A 21,339-nucleotide genomic window follows, 5' to 3' on the forward strand; every position below is an offset into this window, starting at 1 on the left:
AGAGAGAGAGAGAGAGAGAGAGAGAGAGAGAGAGAGAGAGAGAGAGAGAGAGAGAGAGACAGAGAGACAGACAGAGAGAGAACAGAGAGAAAGAGAGAGAGACCCGGATGTATGGCGTTCAAATCTCGATAACTGTTCCTATTCTGTTGGCATTCGTTCTAGTTCACTTTGTATTTGTACCAGTTTTGTCAGTGTGTATGGATGATTCCAGTTGTATTTCCTGTCCTATCTTAGACTGCCCGGGTCAAAAGATACCGCAATGGAAAACGACAACGTGTGTTCGATCACATCCGTAGAAATCATGACCTCAGGGTAATACCTAGAGGACTTTCTCATCCGTCATTCGCTTGAACCATGTACGTACTGTCAGAAGCCGTATGTCACTCGTAGTCACTTCAAACGGTTTCAACGCTCTACAAAGGCATATGAAAAATTGTCCAGCAGGCCTAGGCCAGACGTCTGCCTCGACTACAACAGATTCTAACTTATCATCGTTAGATACCGCAAGTGGAGCCGCTGAATGTGATAGTCAGTCTTCTTCGATATTTGAATCGCAAACCCGTGCCGCTGAATTGCCGTCATTGGATGACCAGCGTGTGTCGTCAACGTCACGTGACGGAGTCGGGACTGCGAGGACCGCTTCTGATGAGCTCAACGGCAATCCATTTCCCATTTCAAACTTTAAACACTGAGATCACCATTGGTCAAGAGCCATCAATTGAAAAATTGCCTGATGTGAGTTCAAATTACGAACCTTGGTCATTTCTAGCAAGCCTAGACATGGAAGTGCTAAGTCGTCATATTGTATGTCATTCAAGTCAAACAAATACCAACATTTCTCTGTAAAACATTTATAGATTGCTGTTCTGTGCCATTAAAAAGATTGTCACAGAATAGCAACGACGAATCTGCTTGGAAATTGTTATTACTTATCCCTAGATTTCTGCTTCAACCTCTAAAACGAGGAGGCAAGTCAGGAACTAAAGATTGGGAAAGACGTTTGAAACTGTTTAAGCAAGAGAGGTGTGGACCTACTTTTTGAGTTTTCAACTCCTCAACCAAGTTCATCGGTCAATGATACAGTCAATGACATAAACGAATGTCTACCTAAGTCTCTAATTCAAGCTGTGAAGTCAAAGATCAAAGAAGGAGAAATTTCAAGGGCATCCAATTTGCTAACAAGTGCGGGGATTGCCCCAAGCACCACCGACACCTTTCAGAAACTTCAGTCAAAACATCCAAAGAGAACACAGGAAATTGGAGACGATTTGATAAATTTTCAATCCAATTGTCCTCCTCTTCAGGTAACAGAAGAATCACTTGCCAATTGTCTTAGAGAATGTCCTAATGGCACTAGCCCAGGAAGAGACGGTTGGAGGTTCCAGCATCTGAAGTTGATTATGGAATGTGAATCCACTTTTAAACTATTACATGAAGTTTGCAACAGTTATCTAGCGGGAGATATTCCAATTCTGTAGCTGAAATTCTCTCTGGTGCAAAATTGATTGCTCTTGAGAAAACCAACTTTGATGTTCGCCCAATAGCAATTGGAAACTGTATTCGCAGACTGGTATCCAAGGCTGCCTGTCTCCAACTAAAGAAAAGCATGGCCAAATATCTCTCTCCTCACCAGTATGGAGTAGCAACGCCAGGAGGAGCTGAAATGATGACTCATCTAATACAAATTTGCCTACAGCAACACCCTGATTGGGTAATTTTAAAACTGGATGCAAAGAATGCCTTCAACACGGTAAGCAGACAAGTTATTTAAACGCAAGTAGCAGAAAAGTTTCCTCAGCTATTCCCGTTTGTATCAAAATGCTACTTGCAACCTTCATTACTTACAGTTAAAGTAGGGAATTACAACAAGTTACGTGCATTCTGAAGAAGGGCGTGCAGCAAGGGGATCCATTGGGTCCATTTCTCTTTTCCTTGGCACTACAACCTATTCTTTTGAAGGCAAACCGTGACAATAGTTGTGCACTGACTCCCTCTTACTTGGACGACACTATCATTCTCGGTCCTCAAAGTCAAGTTACCGCCACATATGCAAGCTTGAAAGCAGACCTCTCAGAAATAGGTTTGCAATTGAGAGAAGACAAATGCGAGGCATTCTCTTTCAAAACACCACGAGAATGGACTCTTCCAGTATCTTTGAGATCAGACGGATGTGAAGTCTTAGGAACACCGATTGGACATGATGACTTTGTGAAGATGATTTGTTCGCAAAAACGTTGCAAAAGAAGAACTTTTGTTATCCAGACTACCCCTTTTACAAGATGCTCAATCGTCTACACTTCTCTTACGTTACTGCGGAGTCCCGAGTATTCTACATCTTCTTCGTACAGTAGCCCCTCGTTTGATCAAAGCAGCAGCCATTCAACATGACAAGCAAATCCTCTCTTGCTTCGAAGACATAATAGGTTACAAGCTATCAGACATAAACTATCAGCAGCTTGCCTTGAGTCTCAAACAGGGTGGCTTCGGTCTTGCGACGGCAATTTCTACCACTAATTCCGCTTTCCTTGGAGCTTGGGCCAGCACTCTAAATAATTTAGCCAACAGAGACAACAGATTTGAGAGCATTTGCAGTGATATTTGCGGTGCCTTGGAGACTTTGCCTCCCATTTCCATGGACTTGAGTTTGGCCCTTCAAAATCTACATAAAATTTGTCCAACAACTAAAACACTACTTCCTTCATTAGACAAGCTACCAGAAATACCACAGAAGTTACAATCAAAACTTCATTCAGTCATCAAAAACAAACAGTTTGAAACTTTTCTTCAGAACAGCAGCTGTAAACAAGAAAAAGCGAGAGTCATAAGCTGTGGTGGACCTGTTGCTGGAGTATGGTTAGATGCGATCCCTAGTTCGCAGCATTACACGATGTCTTCTGCCCAATTTCGGACAGCAGTTCTCATGCGACTAGGAGTCCCTCTTCCACAACTTAGCAATATTCCAAGATGTACGTCAAGCTGTAATCATGAAGTCGATGGAGAAGGATATCATTTCCTAACATGTAAACTCGGAGGTGGCCCAATTTTCAGACATGATCACATTCTAGACGAGTTTTACCAAATGTTGTGTGCAGTAGACCTTCGATGCAGAAAAGAACTTACATCACAGTTTGCTGACAAAAAGAGACCAGACATTGCTATATATAACTACAGAGATGACAAAAAGCTTCTCCTGGACATTACTATTACTCATCCCTGTGCTGTGCGAAACCTTCCAGGAAGCAGCAACAAAGCGGCTTTTGCCGCTTCCGAACAAGAAAACAGAAAACGAGCTAAATATTCGAAACAAGCTGAAGATCTAGGACACCTTTTCAGACCTATTGCAATAGAAGTGTTTGGTCGTTGGGGTCAGGATGCAGAATCCACTCTTTCTGAGGCATCTCGCATGGCGCATATGTGTTCACAAATAAACTCTGCCCAATTCAAGAATCTTTGGCATCGCCGCATTTCAACAAGTCTCCAGAAAGAAAATGTACGCATTATTGAGAACAAAGTAAATACGATAATTAGCAAGAAGCAAAAGGAACCGAATGCTATTTCTAGATTAGGTTTTAGTTCTAGATGTTTTGGTCTAGATTTCAGTTACATTGTTAAGAGTAGCAAATTTCTTGAACAGTGTTCAAGAACAATACTATTGTAATGGACAGTTTACTATAGACATTGTAAGGTAGCACTTTTAAATTCACGCGTTGTACTATGATTAGAAAATATTGAAATACAGAGAGACAGAGAGAGAGAGACAGAGAGAGAGAGAGAGACACAGAGAGAGAGAGAGACAGAGAGAGAGAGAGACAGAGAGAGAGAGAGAGACAGAGAGAGAGAGAGAGACAGAGAGAGAGAGAGAGAGACAGACAGAGACAGACAGAGAGAGACAGAGAGAAAGAGAGAGAGAGACAGAGAGAGAGAGACAGAGAGAGAGAGAGAGAGACAGAGAGAGAGAGAGAGACAGAGAGAGAGAGACAGAGAGAGAGAGAGAGAGAGAGAGAGAGACAGAGAGAGAGAGAGACAGAGAGAGAGAGAGACAGAGAGAGAGAGAGACAGAGAGAGAGAGAGAGAGAGGCTCGCTTTGCTCGCCAACTAGTTAATTAAGCCCCCCAAGGTCAAAGGGGAAGGAGCTGAGACTAATACCCCGTTTACACGAGCACGCATAGCGAGCCGAGCCGAGCCGAGCCGAGCCGCGCCAGCTCAGTATTCCAGCCCGCGTTTACACGACACACTCTGTAGAAGGAAGCCAATGCGTGTTACTAACGGGTGCTCGTTACCTGAGCTTGACATAACTCGCGTTAGCTCACGTTTGGAACGGATAGAAGCCAAGCTGCTTAGGTTTTTTCTCTTTGTCTTTACAACAGTCATATCGGGAATGCGTAGGACCTAGACGAGACGTAGTAGGTCTATCGCCAAGCGACTGTTGCGCACATGCAGCAACGGAGTTCAAACGCTAAACTTCTTGCTCATCTTGGTCGCTCCCTAACAGAGTCTCCGTCTCGCTCCGCGCTATTTGTGCCATTTTCGCGCAGAAGTATGACGTGTCGGAAAGGGGTCTGGCTACGCGAGACTACCAAATGAGTATGCGCGGCCCGTTTTCCAGCACGCTATGCGTTTACACGGTGTATTTGACTCAAGCCAGCCCGGGCTGGCGCGCTCTGGCCCGGCTAGAAATACCGAGCCGAGCTGGCACGGCTCGGCACGGCTCGGCCCGCGTTTGCGCGACGATTACAAACCAAGCTGACCCAAGTCAGCACGGGCTCGCCTGCTTATGCAAGTGCTCGTGTAAACGTATAAGTCAATTAAGGTATAGGGGGTGGGGTGGATAGATAGATAATACAATTACATATCTATACTGTGGGGCCTGCGTGATTTTAGATAACTGCTTGAAAGCAGACATTATTTTTATTGTTGAATTTTTCATACAATAATACAATTAATTAAGTCAGCATTCTAACGTTCGTTATGCCGGAACAATTTGTATTTGCTACTGTCGTCTATGCATGATCAGGAGCATGTATAGGCTCCTGATGATATATTATTAGTAATGGGAGTCGAGTTCAGCGATGTCGTCTGCAGTCAAAGTCCATAAAGGTCATATTTTCCATCTTAAATTTTTTTACAACAAATAAAAGAAAAATTGGCAAAGGCATCCTAACAACAGCCTAACTGGTCTCCTAGTGGTGCAACCACACCCTCACATTGCTGTCAGATAATTGTAATATTGTCTAATGTTGTTTTCCACATAACAGCCAAACTACTTGTAATATTTTTCTGTACAACCAGAATAGATTGCTTTAATTTAGACATTCTTTTGCAAATTTGGAAATTGTATTAACATAATAAAACATGAATGCTAATGTATGTGTCACGTGGTATTTATTCTTGAGGTACTGTACCACGTCAAGTCATGCAGCTGTACCTACTAGCCACTCACCAATCTGCATTGCATCTTCCACAGCAAACTTGCCTGTGCGTCTTGTACTTCTGGTTGGTTGCTGGAACAGATCAGAGAGTTTGTGGTAACCAGTTTTCCGGGATAGGTAGGCGTAACGTCTAATGAGACCCTTGTCAACTGGAAACGACGCCTTCATGACAGCCAGCTGAACTTCATCGGCCATTTTCTTGCCTAGTCGCTGACCCCACAGTTCAACTGCCTCGTACGGCAATCTAGCTCCAATTACATTAGCCGCCTGCTGAGAGAGAGAAATGACCACACCCTTGTCACTAGAAATTGCTACTTCTGGTTCCTTCTCCATGTCTGGGTCTGACTGATATGTTGGGCTATCCGTATAAGTGTCAGAGTCCTCGTAGTCGTAGCTGTAGTCTATAGGATAATCAGGCTCATACTCATTTCCTGATGAGTCAAACATCATGGCGGTGGACACAATCTAAACACCACGTGACATCAAGAATGGTTATCCCGTATATATGCCTAAAGTTCAAAGTAGAATTAACGTCAAATCATTGGATTTAGTGTATGGGCAACCAGACTAATCGCCGGACAACAAAAATTTTCACGTATGGTTGCCCGTGGACAACTTAGAGATGAGATGATTTGTCGTACACCGATAAGAGACATTGCACTTTCTGACTGTAACATACAGCTATACCTCTGTGTAAACCACTGCTTACGATAACGCGTAAAAATCCCGCCAACTCACTGTGCATTAGTCTATCCAATATATGCAACGTTATACATGTCCCGCATACACACTATCTACTCTGAATAACTCTCTACAAGTAGTACTCGCGCTGGTTTACAAAACAGGCGCCATTCTAATACTACGAAACCAGCCTCACGCGGTTGACTCAATTCAAATATTACAAATTGTTGTCCTAGTGATGAAAAGTGTGAGAGCAAAACCAGAGAGATATAGTCTAATTATCAGAAACTCAAATACCTAGCCATGCACTTACAGAGACTAACTGCTATAGACTGCCATAGCGTGTTGTCATAGACCCGAGTGCTCCGGGACCTGGGGTTTTGGCGCGAGCCGGTAACCTGTCGGAGTATAGTACTGTGTACTGAGTAGAAGATCAAATATACTACACTGGCGGCGAACGACACATTCGGGTTGTTCGGAAGAATGTGTAGCTACGACCCATCGTCGTCATCTTGGGAAACGTATGAGGAACGCCTGGAGCAGTTTCTAGTGGCAACAGGTAACAGCGAAGACAAGGCGCGGAAGGAGGCAGTCTTGCTGACGGTAATTGGAGAACACGCATACACGGTTTTTTACGTGACCTCGTACACCCAAACAAACCCACAGACAAAGGGCATGCGGAGCTCGTAGGCGCGCCGAAGAGACACTTCCAACATCAGCCCCCATAGTCATCGCCGGACACTTCAAGTTTTACAGAAGGAACCAGAAACATGGAAACTCAGTCAAAGAGTTCTTAACGGCTTTGAGGAGTTGAGTGAACATTGTCAATTTCTCCGTTTTTGTGAGGAAGCATCGAGAGACCACATGGTGTGCAGACTACAAAATGAGGCTATCCAAAGGAAACTGCTAGCGAAAGAGGAACTTTCTCTAGACAAAGTATTCGAGATGGCTATCTCAATGGAGCTGGCAGCACAGCAAGCGGTGGATTTCCAGAAGCAGTAGAAACTAGACATGAGATATCAATAGACAAACAGACACACACCATGAAAGTGACACAGAGACCGCCACAGAAGAGTCAGGGAGGGAAACAGGCCGAACAGGGAATACGGAAATAAGGTATCCAATCAGGGAATAACACACTCAGAAAACCGTGTTGAAGGTGTAGCAAGCCCATCCACAATCAGGCAGTTTGGAAATGTCAGAAGAAAGGACACACAGCGAGGCAATGCAAAGGGAGTGCGGCCAAGGCTCAGTATCTGAGTGATAAAAATTTATGGCAGCGATTGTGAGCTAGTGGGTCATGAACAGTCGATTCGCTCCAGTTATGAAAAGATATGCAAGATACAGCCGTGGATGGTACTTGTTCAATTGAATGACAAGTAATTACAAACGGAGCTGGACACAGGGGCATCCAGTACGATTATTTCTCATCAGGAGCTCAAGGAACTGTGGACCGAGAAGAATAGGCCGACTTTGCGGGGGACATCAATTAAGCTGCAAGGGTATGGGGGACACGCTATACAAGTTCTAGGGGCCATCCACGTCACAGTAAGCGTGCAAGCTGGACAGCCAGCATAGACACTACCCATACTGGTAGTGCCAGGCAATAGGCCAAACCTGTTGGGCTGAGACGTGTTACATATATCGTGTCAATACTCGACTAGAAGACGTGTTAATGATTATTCTCAAGACTGTACGCAATCGCGTCTTGTTGGCTTCGATGTGGACATGAACACTGGCCAGCAGCCGTTACGGTTTATTAGAGCGGTCAATAGAACGAAGCTGGGATTGGAGAAGTTTAGGGTGCAAGAATCTGCGAGCCCGTCAAACGTCACACATCGACTGGAAGAGAACTAGAGACTTATTTACCAAGACTTGATTGGACCGTCTATTAATTGATATAAATAGTTAGTCTTTTATTCTGATTACTGCTGAATGGAACGATTACGTATGTGCATTTGCTTTTTGCATGTCAATAATTTTCTATTGTTTTTTAGTCTTGATCATCTTGCAAAATTAAGCAAGTGTATTTTGTACTTTGTCTGACATATATTATCATCAGTATTATTAATTTTTAAATATTGTCGACTGGTTTTCAACGAAAACTAGCGCAAACGCTGACATAGTCGTATACATTCATACTACGTTACAACAGCTTGCACACCTATACATGTATATTATAAATATATATAAATACACACACACACACACACACACACACACACACACACACACACACACACACACACACACACACACACACACACACACACACACACACACACACACACACACACACACACACACACACACACACACACACACACGATGTTACAGAAAATTATACATTGATGAGCTAGCAACGTATAATCAAGTGCGGACACAGGATGTCAAAAGAAGGGTTATATAACAGACGAGAGCTGATAGACCATGCATTTGTTTTCTGACATGGAGGTGTAGCTATGGGGGAGACCAGGGGTTACAGGCCTCCCAATATTTGTTTAGACTGTACCAACATGAACTTGTGATGCGGCTCGAGTGTTGTATGAAACTGGATGGAGACTTCCTAAGTATACTGCATGTGATAACAGTGCACGTAGTTGCAGTGGGATCTAGACAAGATTTCAATGACAGTGGGATATAACATTGTCTATGATAGTGCTGCTAGATACACGATGGTATGTCAACCGATTTCGAACGACTTTTCAATCAATGTATAAATACATGCATACAAACACACATACATTTTTCGGTTTGTATTGAAAGAATCCTTAGTTAAGACTCAGTATAAACGTTTACATTGCAATCATACATACATCAATTGAGCTCGAAAGCATTTTACATTAACATATATTTACAATTCTAAGCTAATAATTAATGTTTCGTTTTACTTTCTTCCCATCATCTGTATTTGCATCCTCATGTACGGCATGACTAGGCGCAGCCACTATACTTAAAGCGTTCACTGGAAATTGATGTCGCCATAAAAAGAAGGGCTACATTGTCCATGTAAATACATACTTACGCATATACGTACGAAACTAACACTATAGCAGCAGTCAAATTTAAAGAATTAAACATAAAATAACCATAATTTGTGCCCCCAATTACGGAATGCAGGCTACACCACTGCCTGACTGATATACACTAAAATAGTTTATTATAAACTGATTTGGTGCATGTCAGAAAGTACACTGTCGCACAACACTCCTGTCTAGACATAACGTATAATTATTCTAGTTGATGCACCTTTCCTAGTGAATTAAGCGCCATCTGAAGTTGCAATTATTTCAGGCTCTAATTAGAGCACCTTTTGGAAATGAAATTATTTTCTGGAGGTGCTTAACTAATTAGGATTATTGCAAAACAACTAACAATAGGTCTTGCCTAGATGGTGTGTCGCTACTGTATCTGTACACGTAATATTTTCTGTATGGTAATTGAGGAACAACTTTAGTTAAATATTTGCAGAGCACAGGTTAGGGTACACCTATCACGTTTTCCTTTAGTTCTAGTATCCATAATTAGTACATTCTAGAATGATCCCTATGACTCTGATTACGGTATTACCTAAGCACCCTTCTAAGTGAGGCGTCCTGTTGAACCATAACTATTTTTACACTCTAATTGGAGTAGATTATTATTTAGAGACGCTTTGACTAGAATACAATTACGGTATCCTTTATACGGGATAATGTAGCCGTTCTTGATGTCACGTGGCGTGGAGTACACGCTGCATGCCGCCGCCATGTTGTTTGACTCATCAGGAAATGAATATGGGGTTGATGATTCCTATGACGACTCCGACTCCGACAATGGCTGTTATAGTTCAACATATCGGTCAGACATGGAGGACACCGTTAATGTGCCAGAAAAGAAAGAACCAGAAATCCGTGCAGCGATGTCTAGTGACAAGGGTGTGGTCAGTTCTCTCTTTCAGCAGGCGGCTAATGTGATTGGAGCTAGATTGCCTTTTGAGGCAGTAGAACTGTGGGCTCAACGACTAGGCAAGAAAATGGCTGACGAGGTTCAGCTGGCTATCATGAAGGCGTCGTTTCCTGTTGACAAGGGTCTCATTAGACGTTGCGCCTACCTATCCCGGATAACTTTTGGAAACAACGAATTTTCCTATTTGTTCCAGCAACCAACAGGACACACAGGGAATCATGAGTTTGCTGTGGAAGATGCAATTCAGATTGGTGAGTGGCTAAGACAGCATGACAACTGTGTTGATATGGTAACCACGTGACACATAATTTAAAATTTATTTTTTATTTTGTTAGTGCGATTTCTAATTTTGAAAAGAAAGAGTGTTTAAAACAATCTAAGTTGTTTTTACAGGAAACAATTTTAGGAGCAGAGTTTGCTGTTATGTGAAAACACAAAATTAATTAAATATTATCTGACATCAAGATGTGTCTGCACAAAAATGAGACCAGTTATAAGCTGTTGTTATGATGCGTTTACCGCTTTATTGTAGTGGTTGTAAAAGTTTCAGGGCCGGCAGTGTATCCGTAGTCCATACAGCCGTGACGCACTGTGTACGTGAACGGGAACGCAAGTGATATATTCTTACTACGAACCCCGTATACTCTAAGACTCTTATACCGTACATCTCCCTTTTTAGAAGGAGAAATAAAAATAGGAAAAACTGGCAGTAGATTACTTTGGAAACAACGCAATTTCCCCCCTACAACGCAACTCTAACCCAACAAAATACTTAGACTGAGCACTTTTAGCGCCTACATTATTCATGGTGTCTCGGCTACTCATTATGTTATGTAGTCTTTTAGGTAGAGTAGTGTCTTGACTAGGCGGTTGCTCCTTGTTATGCCTGGCTGCTGCTTCTTTACGTATGTTGTGCTTTCTCTGGTTCTTTGCTGGTGATATCCACCTTTGATTTGTTCTGCTCAGGTGGTGTTATAGATCGCTTTTTGGCTGACTTACTTGGGCTTGGGCTTGGATCCTGTTCCACTGGTGTTGTACGTAGTTGGTTGGTTGATGGACGTGGTCTTGGGCTTGGATCCGGGTCCTCCATCTCTGTGATCTAGGTTGGTTTTGGTATTGGCTCCTTACTTTCTTGAAAGTGTCGTCGATTACGTTTGTACTGACGTCCATCAGGTGTTCTGACCTCATATGACCAGTATGGTAGTACTTTCGCTACTGTCGTTGATTTCTGGCTGGATTCTGACTCAATCACCCCATTTTAGAGGGGATAGATCTCTTGCATTTAGATTATGCATGTGCTTGCTTTGTTTGATCGGTTGCATTTGTTTTGATAGGTGATGCAGAGGTTCTGGTTGTAGCAGCTCCCTCCTCATGGGTATTAGATTTCGTGTGCGTCCGCTTAACAGGCGCTCCGCTACAGTGGAATTGAGGGTATCTGACTGTGTGTTCCTGAAGTTCAAAAGTGCTAACATGGGATCATTGTCTGATTTTACTGCTTTTGGAATAGTCTCTTTATTGATGTACAGCATTCTCCGCTTTGCCATTGGACTAGGGATAGTTGGGTGATGATGTTTTGTGATCAAATTCCCATGATCGCGAAAAGTGTCGGAACTTTTCGGATGTGAATTGTGGTCTATTATCTGTAATGAACACGTTTGTAATTCTATGTAAGGCGAAATGTTGCTTTAGCTCTCGTATTATAGATCCTGAGTTGTTTTTGTCAGGTAATCTACTTCAGAGAAATTGCTGAAGTAGTCAACCGTTACCATGTACTTCTGCTCTTTTTATTCGAATACGTCGACTGCTACACCTGCCCATGGTCTGTCGGGCACTTCATGTGACAGTAGAGTTTTCTTCTGTTATTTTATATCTATTGAATGACATATCTCGCATTTGGTGATGAAGTCTTTAATCTGTGCATTTATGCTAGGCTAGTAAAGGGAGTCCCTGGTTCGTTTTTGGTACGCATTCATTTCACAGTGAGAGCTATCAATTGTCCTTAACATACTTGCCCTTTGTTGGGGCAGTACCATTAGGCGATGCCCTCGGAATATTAGCTTATCTGAAACAGTTAGGTCATCTCGTATCTGGAAGTACGGTTTGACCCTTTCTGGTAGGGTCGTTTTCTCGCTCGGCCAGCCTTCCATGATTGTGCGTCTGAGTTGTTTGTTGAATTCCAGAATCCTTCGATACGTTGTGCTGCATCTCCTGAATTGTTCTTTGTGACACCAAGAGACTGTCCACCATATTCACTGTTCCAGCTCTCGATGGAATTGCATGATTTCACACTTCTTTACTGTGTCGTCTATGAAAGCACGAGACTACGCGTCGGCAATGTGCATTTCCTTTCCTTTCTTATGCACTATGGTGATGTGATACTCATGCGGTGTAGTTGTTTGGGTGCATCCTCCAGTGGCTTTCGATCTATAGCCTCTAGTAGTTTTTGGGCTGACTCAGCTGTTATTCCTCGACCATATGTGTAATGGTGAAATCTCTTACATGCAAACACACATGCTAAGACCTCATTTTCAATTTGTGCATACTGTTGTTCCGACGTCGACGATGCGAGAGCTCTGCTGGCGAATCCAAATGGTTGACTATCTCGCAAAAGCGTTGCACCTAATCCAGTGGATGAAGCAGCACATTGTATTGCTACCGTTTTTGTAGTATCAAAGTACCGGAGAACAGGCGTTCTTGTTATTGAATTCTTCAACTTTGAGAATTCCTTTTCCTGCATGTGTGACCATTGCTATTCATTTCATTGCTGCTGGCCTAACGGCTTGCATAGATCGGCGAGGTTGGGTAGGAATCGTGAGAGGTAGTTAACGAGACCAAGCGTCCTTTAAACTTCTGCTACATTTTGCGGGGGTGCCATCTCTACTTTAGCCTTGATTTTTCGCGGATCCGGTTTCAATTCAGCTTGTGTCAGTAAGTGGCCCATGTTGGCGACTTTCTTCAACCGTAATAGAAATGTTACCTTGTTCAACTGTATCCGTGTTTGTCTACAGCGATCTAGGAACTGCTGTAGTTTGTGATCGTAATCTTTAGATGCTTCTTCATCTGTTGATTTAAAGATGCTTCTTCATCTGTTGATTCCTCTCCTACAATCAGGATATCATCCGCAATGGGGAAGACACCCTTGAGTCCTCCAGTGGCCATTTGCAGCTTAAGTTGGAAGATTTCAGGATCAGGTGCAATGCCAAACGGCATCCTGATCCACCAATATCGGCCAAATGGGGTACCAAATGTTGTGAGGTCTTTCGATTCCTCGTCTAGTTCACAGTGCCAACAACCATGGCGTACATCTGCCACATCGTATGCTCTGGCTTTGGTTCTTCAGAGGCGTCTTCATGGCTACTGGTAACCGTCGTAATGGGAGCTTTTGGGGTGTTATAGACGCGGGTCTACATCTAGTTGTAATACACCATCAAACTGCCTACCTCTCCTTCAAATACGTCTCAGTATACTACCGCAGTGTTTTCTTGCTCGTGCTTGCTTGAAGCTGTGGGCTGAGGCGGATACTCCTGATTCACTGTATGAGTAGATCTTGCTGTTTCGTATATTGATGGGTCCCATCTGCTGTACTGCACTGGCGCCCAAATTGGATGTTGGGCCCTCCTCTAACACAATGAACGCCCCTTTGTATCGTTTGCGATCGTTTGGATTTCTGAATCTCCGTTGACATTGTCCCTGTGGTACCAGTGTGTTGCTGTTAAATATTGAAAGAATTTGCTTTGTTGGTTCAATTTTTGTGTATGCGGGAATATCTCCTGACCTCTCCACATTGCATGTAGCTCCAGTGTCTACCTGAAATATTATTTGGCGTTTGTCTTCATTGCTACCAACATGGTTGCAAATATCTTCTTCAGATATGCCCTGTTGGTCATTGTGTGTATATCCTCTGTATTGGGGTTTTCTGCTGCTGGCTGAGTGGTGAGATAGCATAGCTGCTCATCGTAGTCACTCATCTGTGCTAACTGCTGTTTGTGTTGGCTTCCTTGCTTCTGACAGCATTTCGTCGCGTAATGGTTTCAGAATTGGAGCGCTTCTTGCCATATGTCGGACAATTATCTCGTTTTTTCAGTGTTGTAGTCCGTAATTTCTGCACTCGATGTCCATTTGGCTATATGTTGTTGCTGTCTTTTTTGTTGGTCCTTCCTCTCTGTATGCATGATTTTACGACGTGGATTTGTTCTTCTCCTTGCATGTCTTTCATCTGTCTCATTGTGGTTCACTGGCACGACACATATCAATGCATGAGTCTAGTGTTAGACCCTTTTTCTGTAGCAGTTGCTTCCGTACAGTGTTGTCTCTCACTCCACAAACTATTCTGTCTCGCAATAGTTCTTCCTCCGTATGACCAAAATTGCAACCTCGTACCAGTTCTATTAAACTTCATAGGGACTTATCTAAAGGTCTCATAATCACCTTCATCTCGTTGGTTGAAACGAAACCGTTCATACGTGACGTTTTGCTCTCCAACGCAGTGTTTGTCCGTCTGCTCCAGTACCTTGTTCTTATTTTGTTGGTCTCCTGGCGTCTCGTACGTGACGCCGTTGAAGATCTTTGGCGCCTTTGCTCCCAGTCAGGTGACGAATGTCGCGATGCGGTAGGCGTGTGGCTCACGGTCTAGCCTGGCGACAATCTCATATGGTTGCCACAATTGCTTCCATCTTTTCCAATGTTGGGCCAGGTTGTCTTTCACGTACCTTCAGAAGGCCCAGTGGGCTTATTCCCGTCAATGGGCGCGATTTCCTCTGCCTGTCTGCGCTTTGTCGCTGTTATGGCGACTGTTCTTTCTCTACTCCTCCCTCTTGTGTGTCTGACACTGTCTCAAACCTTTTGTCCTCTGCTAGACACTCCTGACACCATGTCGTTAGTCTAGTCGACCGTGAACAACTGTGTATACGTAAGTGATCGGATACACAAGTGTTATATTTTTACTACGAACCCAGTATACTCTAAGACCCGTATACCCTACAGGCAGTACTGGAGGCAAAAGGAAATTGTTCCGGCATAACGCATGTTAAAATCAAACTTAAACGACGACTCCTGAATTACTTTACACTGAGTGACAAACATAATTGGACACTAACCGAAGAACGCATTCGATCCATACAAGTTATTTTCTACATTTTAAACTAAACGCAAGAAAAAGGCTTCAAAGAAGGGCGCGTTTCCCCGTCTAGATCCGCTACTGACGCAAGAGTTAAATTGACTCCGCCTCTCTTCGTTCATTGTGCACACGTTAACAGCAACTGTGCCAAAGGCTACTTCAGTAATTCTGTCGATCTTCTAAGAGTAAAATAGTTTACATATATTTCCAAAATGGAACGGGCTATTCGTCTCTGCTTTTTGTCAGATTCATTAAATGTTGGCCAGCCTAGTTGTTGCGAAGCCAACAGAAGTCAAAAGGAGGAGGGGTTGGCTGCGAGAAGCTAGGTCAAGGTACAGGTGGATAGATACATAATACATTTACTATGTGGGTCCATGAATATTGCCTACTCGATTGTTTTGTAACTGCTTTGTTTTTGTAAGAAATTAGACATTATTTATATTGCTGAATTTTGCATACAATAATACCTTTAAGTGTGGGTAAGCGATGTGCTAATCTAACTGTTTTTAGGATTTTGTTTGACTGGAAAAATTCAAGCGCGCACTTATAGGTACACGTACAAAGAAGATAGAAAGACAGTTGCTACTGTATTTTTCGACCGCCAACGTGTTACTTCGATGTTGTGCTCAGAACACTCTGACTCCAATTGGTGTGAGCACGTTGTGGCGCTTATATTTCTCCGTATGAATAATCCAGAAAAGGTCAAGTATCGCCTACCAGTGTCTGATTCCGTTCACCTTCTTTCTGAAAGCGAGCAGAAGCAATTCATCAATAAACTGCTCGCTCATCGACCTTTGGAAATGTTGGCTTTTGCGCAAGAAACTCTAGACAAGCTGTTGAGTATGAAGGACAGTAACAGAGTTAGCAGCCAATGCGAAAGTTTGCACAACAGGTTTGTTGTCAACGTGCAAGATCCAACTGCAGGTGGAGCAGTGGATGCTGAAGGATTATGGAAAGTGGATGACAAGTGCGTTCGTCAAATTTCAAAAAGGATTTTTCTTAACGATTTGGTTCTCGGCATCTCTCCTTTCGTTGATCAATATGAAGAACAGTTTGAATCTTGGGATACATCTCTGCAGATATCGGAGTTTACGAATGATTCACCAAATTCTATGATATTTGGTAGGCATATTCATGCAGTTTACATTGGTCATTCGAATTAATTTGTTTTTGGCGTGCCTGCTGCCCTGTTTGTAAGTTCGAACACTTTGAAGCCTAGAAGACTTATCGGATCGTTAGACGAGACTAGTATTTTAGTTGTTACCAAGAAATGTAAAATCCAATTCTCGAAATCTGTCGATACTTGCTAAATAGAACGTAGGTCTCGTCAGCTATGATTACATCGTTTGTGTGGTATATGACACGCTTAATGTGGAATACCGTGCGAGATTTAAAGCGACGCCGAGCTGTTGTAAATAGATGCACTGGTGAACGTCTATTTTTTATCGTGTGAACGATGTTATTCAATTTGTAGACTTCTGTTCGTCTATGCTTGTCTGTCCTAACCTGGTTATGCATATGTGCCTGCATTACTACTTATGTCTTTGTACAGATTATTGCAGTTTTGAGGAAGGCGAAAGGTTGTCGAACCATTATACTGTAGAAGTCGATACCATGCTTCAGGTTATCACCGACTTGACAAAGAAAGGTGAGAAGAGCTCACTTGCAGCTATCAATATTATTACTGAAGTATGGTTGAAAGCATTGGCAAGAAAGGCTATCGGAGAAAAGGAGCTGAAAAAGTACTCCTCTCCATCAAGCAATGGGAAGTGCGATGTCCTCAAAGTGATACCTGAAATGATACCTCAAGAAGGGTACTCACAAATGCTACGGCGGGAGAGAAACGTTCGATTTCTTTCGGCAAGCGGGTATTTATATATATATATATATACATATACATCTGTTAATCAATATACTTCGTGTTTGTACAGCTAGATATAAGTATATATGTGTGTTTTGTTTGTAGACCTTCCTTTGTTCCCGACAAGCTAGCAGTCAGTTGGAGAAGAGCGGCATTTGGATTGATTTTTGATGATGATTTGGTATCATCGATACGACACAAGCTGATGGATTTTGCTCAAAAGCTTGACAACATAGTTTCTCTGGCTATCACTAACATGGAAAATGAGGAGGAATCTGAGAGTAGGCAAACGGATTACTATTCGACGCAGAATAATAGAGCATTTTGGAATAACCTTTCCGAATGGAACAGATTCCAACACACAGCAGATCTGCTTAACCCAACTGTTTGTAAAGCTTTCAAAATTTTGTCCAAAGACGTCATTTCTGTCAGCAAGTCTTCTGTCTTGGCGTCTTTCTCTTCCCCATTTGAAGTGCTCTACACGGCTGCTTACCTTGCTTTGTGTCTAATGGACAACGGAATGAACAAAGCTGCTGAAATGCTGGCAAGAAGTTGCATAATGGAAACTTTTAATCCATCTACTACTCATGACGAAAAAGATCGTGACCCAGACAAAGAACAGGGTTGGCAATCGGGACAGGATTTGTTTTCTACAGTTGTTCAATGCCATGATAAAATAGCGGAGTCATTTTGGGGCGGAAGTTGTACAACTGGTTTGATATATGTGATGAACGTTCTTTTTAATGTTCTTGAAACAAGTTCGTGGTCTTGGTCTATAAAGTATACATGGAATGTGGCACCTTGTATGTCATTTGCTACAGGTCTACTGAGCAAGGGAGTAGATTCTACAGTGAACGTAGTAGCACCAACAGCTATGATTCTGGGATTGCTATGCGTTGTGTTGCCAATAGACATTGGAAGCATTTTATCAGTTGAACAAGTAATATAACCTTAATGGCAATCATTACCAATAATAGAATTATTAATAAATTATGTTAGTAAAGAGTGAACAAATTTAACGACACCAATATTTTACTTCTTTTATGTTTAGACTGCTGTTTCAATTGAAACAATAAATTTCAATTAATCTAATAATATCTATGTCAAACTTTATCTATTATATAAAAGTCCATATTCTCTTGCAGGCTGCAATTGCTAGGGAAAAGAACAGAATTTTATCAATAATGTTTCAACGCATGAGTGAAACGAATCATGATTTTCTACAGCAAATCAGTCTATTGGCTCCGCTCCTGGAACAGAATGTCGTACATCTTCACGCACCTTCTACTGCACTGATGTTGCTTCACAGTGCAATCTTGTTAAATTCTGAGGTTGAAGTTAGCAGTAACGAGCAGCAAAGACGATTGCTGTTTGCCATAGTCGCAGCCCTTAGACAGCAGACGGTAGTCCTAGCTAACCTCTTGACTGGAACATCTTCCGTTGATTTCAGCTGTTATGAAACACAGTGTGCTGCATCTACGCTTATGGCTTTGGAAACTTATATACATTCTGAGAGAGACTGTAACCTTGTATTTGGCTGTATCACAGATCCGATATTGCGACTATTACAAGAAGAGAATTCGACGAAGGCCATCTATGACAAGAATACAACTACACGAAAGAGCAACAAACAATTCCAGACAAACCCAAAAATTGCGTTGAATGAAAGTCTGCTCAACTTTTATTTCACAGACGGAATTAGAATCGCAAGTGTTTTATGTGGCAGCAATTTCCCTCACTTCGAACTTTCACGTACCTATGGCATTAGTCGAATAGATGAGCGACTTTTGGTGTTAAATTCACCTATTGTGGAGCTAATGCAAAATTCAGATTTCACATCAAGACAACAGAAATCAAAGTCTGTATTACCGTTTGTAGTGATTCGCGTATTGAAGAAAGAGGAACAAGGAGAATCTACGCTAAAGTGGCAAACTGCAGCAGATCTCTTGTTATTTTTTCTGCGTGTAGATTTGTTCTCTAAAGAAGAGAAAACAATCAGAAACTCTCTACTCACGTATGTAAGACAGATGTTATTCAATAGATAAATTGTCATTGGCATTGTATTTAGGCTGTTGCAAACTGCTTGTCAAAGAGTTGGAGCAATTTCGGTGATGGAGAAACTTCATCTTGCAAAAGACTGGAATAATATTATTACAGCTGAAGAACTATTCACTTTGTTCTTGTCACAAAAAGAATTTCAGAAATCTTTCATATCTCAAAAAGAAGTATCTTGACAGCATATGCAGTATGTTTGTTTTGTTTTTCAAAAAATGTTGTTATAGGGATATGCTTCTGCGATTGCTCCCTTCAAAGATATACTCATCAGCTCCGCTGCTGTTCTCCCTGTGCACTGCAGCGTTGAGTTGTACAAAACAGCTTGGTAAATATTGCATTTGCTTCTTGCTTATATTTCTACATTCTTTCCATTTAGTGATTTAGAAATAGTGGAAGATGTCGTAGTTGCTGTAATGGCAAATGCTGCTAACTTGCAGCAGAAACTTTCCCACGAGTTTGTCTTTCTTTTGGCTCAACATGACACTAAAAAGGTTACACTAACACAGCGAATGCAAGTGGGTATAGCAGCACTACAAAATTGGCAGCAGCATTTCAGCACATCAGAGACTTCTCTCAACCTGAGCAACGTCTATATGAAACGCTGTCTATTCTCAAATCTTGATGACAGCATGATATTAGGATTCTTGCGTCTGGCGTCTTTATCAGTACGCGTTGATGAAGAAGCGTTAGTTTCACATGATACACGTTTACTGGCAACGGCTTGTAATAAAATGAAAGCAGTTAATGAATTCCTTTCTGTGCTATCGCAAGATTGGATTGACCCAGTGATAGCAGCTATTGTTCTTGTTGAGGTAATTATTCTTGTTACGAGTGTGTGTGTGTGTGTGTGTGTGCGTGTGTGTGTGTGCGTGTGTGCGTGTGTGTGTGTGCGCGCGCGCGCGTGCGTGCGGGCTTGCTGCGTGCGTGCTTGTGTAAGTGCGTGTGTGCGTGCGTGCGCGCATGTGTATAATATAAATATGATTATATGAGTTATTGTAAACTCTAATTGATAAAGATGTGTCGCACACTGCAAAATTCTATTGAAGAAAAAGTACATGTACCAGAAGACTTCTCAATTTTATCCAATTTACAGCAGGTTTTTTGTGCTCACAACAAATTTATGAGCAGTTCCAATGCTGCAAAGGTGTTGTGCAAACTCTCTACTGCAAGCCATGTTGCCAAAGAACTTGCTCAAAAGTTGGAGCTTTAATATTTATAGTCTTAAGACTTTAATATTAAATTTTATTTATTTATTTAGATCAAAGACTTCAATTGCCACTTTTTTAGTTTACTGCAAACAACTTGCTACTAAATCTAGGAAGAAAGCCAAATCCAAGAGGACACTTGATCAAGAACCTCACATTTGTGATCTCATTTGTCTCCAGTTTCTCTGTCAAGTTTGTCCAGACGATGGATTCGAATTTGAAACTCTAATAAATCTTGAAAATGAAAGTCAATCTCGAAGGCGTAACTACCAGCATCCCGATCCCGGGTACAAATACCAAAAAGTTGTGAAGCAATTTAAACAGCTAAAGAACCCTGAAACTGCCGATAGCAGCACAACCACAAACGCGACATCTAATTCCGAGGCTGTAAATGTCAATTCTTGGCAGTTGCTCGCTTTTCAGAATGTACCGCCAAAGTCACAGAGATATTCTGAATCTTATGGATCTGACGATTCTGACTAAGATCGTGTGTTAAGATATGTGGATTTCTATAGTTTGAATTGATGTTTTATATTATTGTCTCTGCGTACATCTTGTTATGTTAGATATAAATTTAACATAGCGTATCCGTTAATCGGCTCGGCTATCTCATATGCTATAATACGTGTAATAGCCTATACTTTGTCACTGTTATAGCCTACTTATTGCTGCTATTGTCAACTTTTGTCATTTTATCATTTGGTTTCTAAGAATGTATCAAGAGCGGTGTGTATGTGCATGTTCATACTTCAATATAAATATGATTGTCGTTGAGGTGCGCAGATAAACTGTAATCGCCACAAGAAGCGTAAGCGTGCATGCCATGAAGAGATGGAACTTTACTGATCGACCTTCGGGGGCGTTATCTGCATGGTCTTTTCTATTGGGTTTCACTCTTACTGTATCAATCACTGCAACAATTTACTGCAACTTTAGCTTCCACAACAGTGCACCTTACCATTAGACAACCTGAAACGCATGCCCGTCATTTACGTTTCTCGTATTTTAGTATTAATTAAACTGCAGTAGACTATACTCTTGGTA

At 42.0% G+C, this 21,339-nt stretch overlaps 3 protein-coding genes across 4 annotated transcripts; all 3 read left to right on the forward strand.

The window, feature by feature from the left end:
* Positions 1–2,466: 2,466 nt before the first annotated feature.
* On the forward strand, positions 2,467–3,658 carry LOC134193694 (uncharacterized). Its single transcript, XM_062662531.1, has one exon. The coding sequence runs from the start codon at positions 2,633–2,635 to the stop codon at positions 3,656–3,658; it is 1,026 nt and encodes a 341-aa protein (XP_062518515.1). The 5' UTR covers positions 2,467–2,632.
* Positions 3,659–9,858: 6,200 nt separating this feature from the next.
* On the forward strand, positions 9,859–16,002 carry LOC134193695 (zinc finger SWIM domain-containing protein 8-like). The gene is made up of 3 exons (XM_062662533.1): positions 9,859–10,309; positions 15,685–15,905; positions 15,994–16,002. Exons 1-3 carry the CDS (start codon positions 9,859–9,861, stop codon positions 16,000–16,002), a joined length of 681 nt encoding a protein of 226 aa, XP_062518517.1.
* On the forward strand, positions 16,003–20,936 carry LOC134194121 (uncharacterized). Of its 2 annotated transcripts, XM_062663029.1 has the most exons (10): positions 16,003–16,296; positions 16,727–16,822; positions 16,877–17,042; positions 17,141–17,975; positions 18,181–19,049; positions 19,104–19,260; positions 19,318–19,415; positions 19,467–19,902; positions 20,106–20,287; positions 20,349–20,936. In XM_062663029.1, the coding sequence occupies exons 1-10, from the start codon at positions 16,017–16,019 to the stop codon at positions 20,776–20,778; spliced, it is 3,549 nt and encodes a 1,182-aa protein (XP_062519013.1). In that variant the 5' UTR covers positions 16,003–16,016; the 3' UTR covers positions 20,779–20,936. The 2 variants fall into 2 exon arrangements, with proteins under 2 accessions (XP_062519013.1, XP_062519012.1); XM_062663028.1 differs by having other exon boundaries at positions 16,727–17,042.
* The last annotated feature ends 403 nt before the right edge of the window (positions 20,937–21,339 follow it).

This window comes from Corticium candelabrum, chromosome 18 (genome assembly GCF_963422355.1).
Source record: "Corticium candelabrum chromosome 18, ooCorCand1.1, whole genome shotgun sequence".
Classification (NCBI taxonomy): domain Eukaryota; kingdom Metazoa; phylum Porifera; class Homoscleromorpha; order Homosclerophorida; family Plakinidae; genus Corticium; species Corticium candelabrum.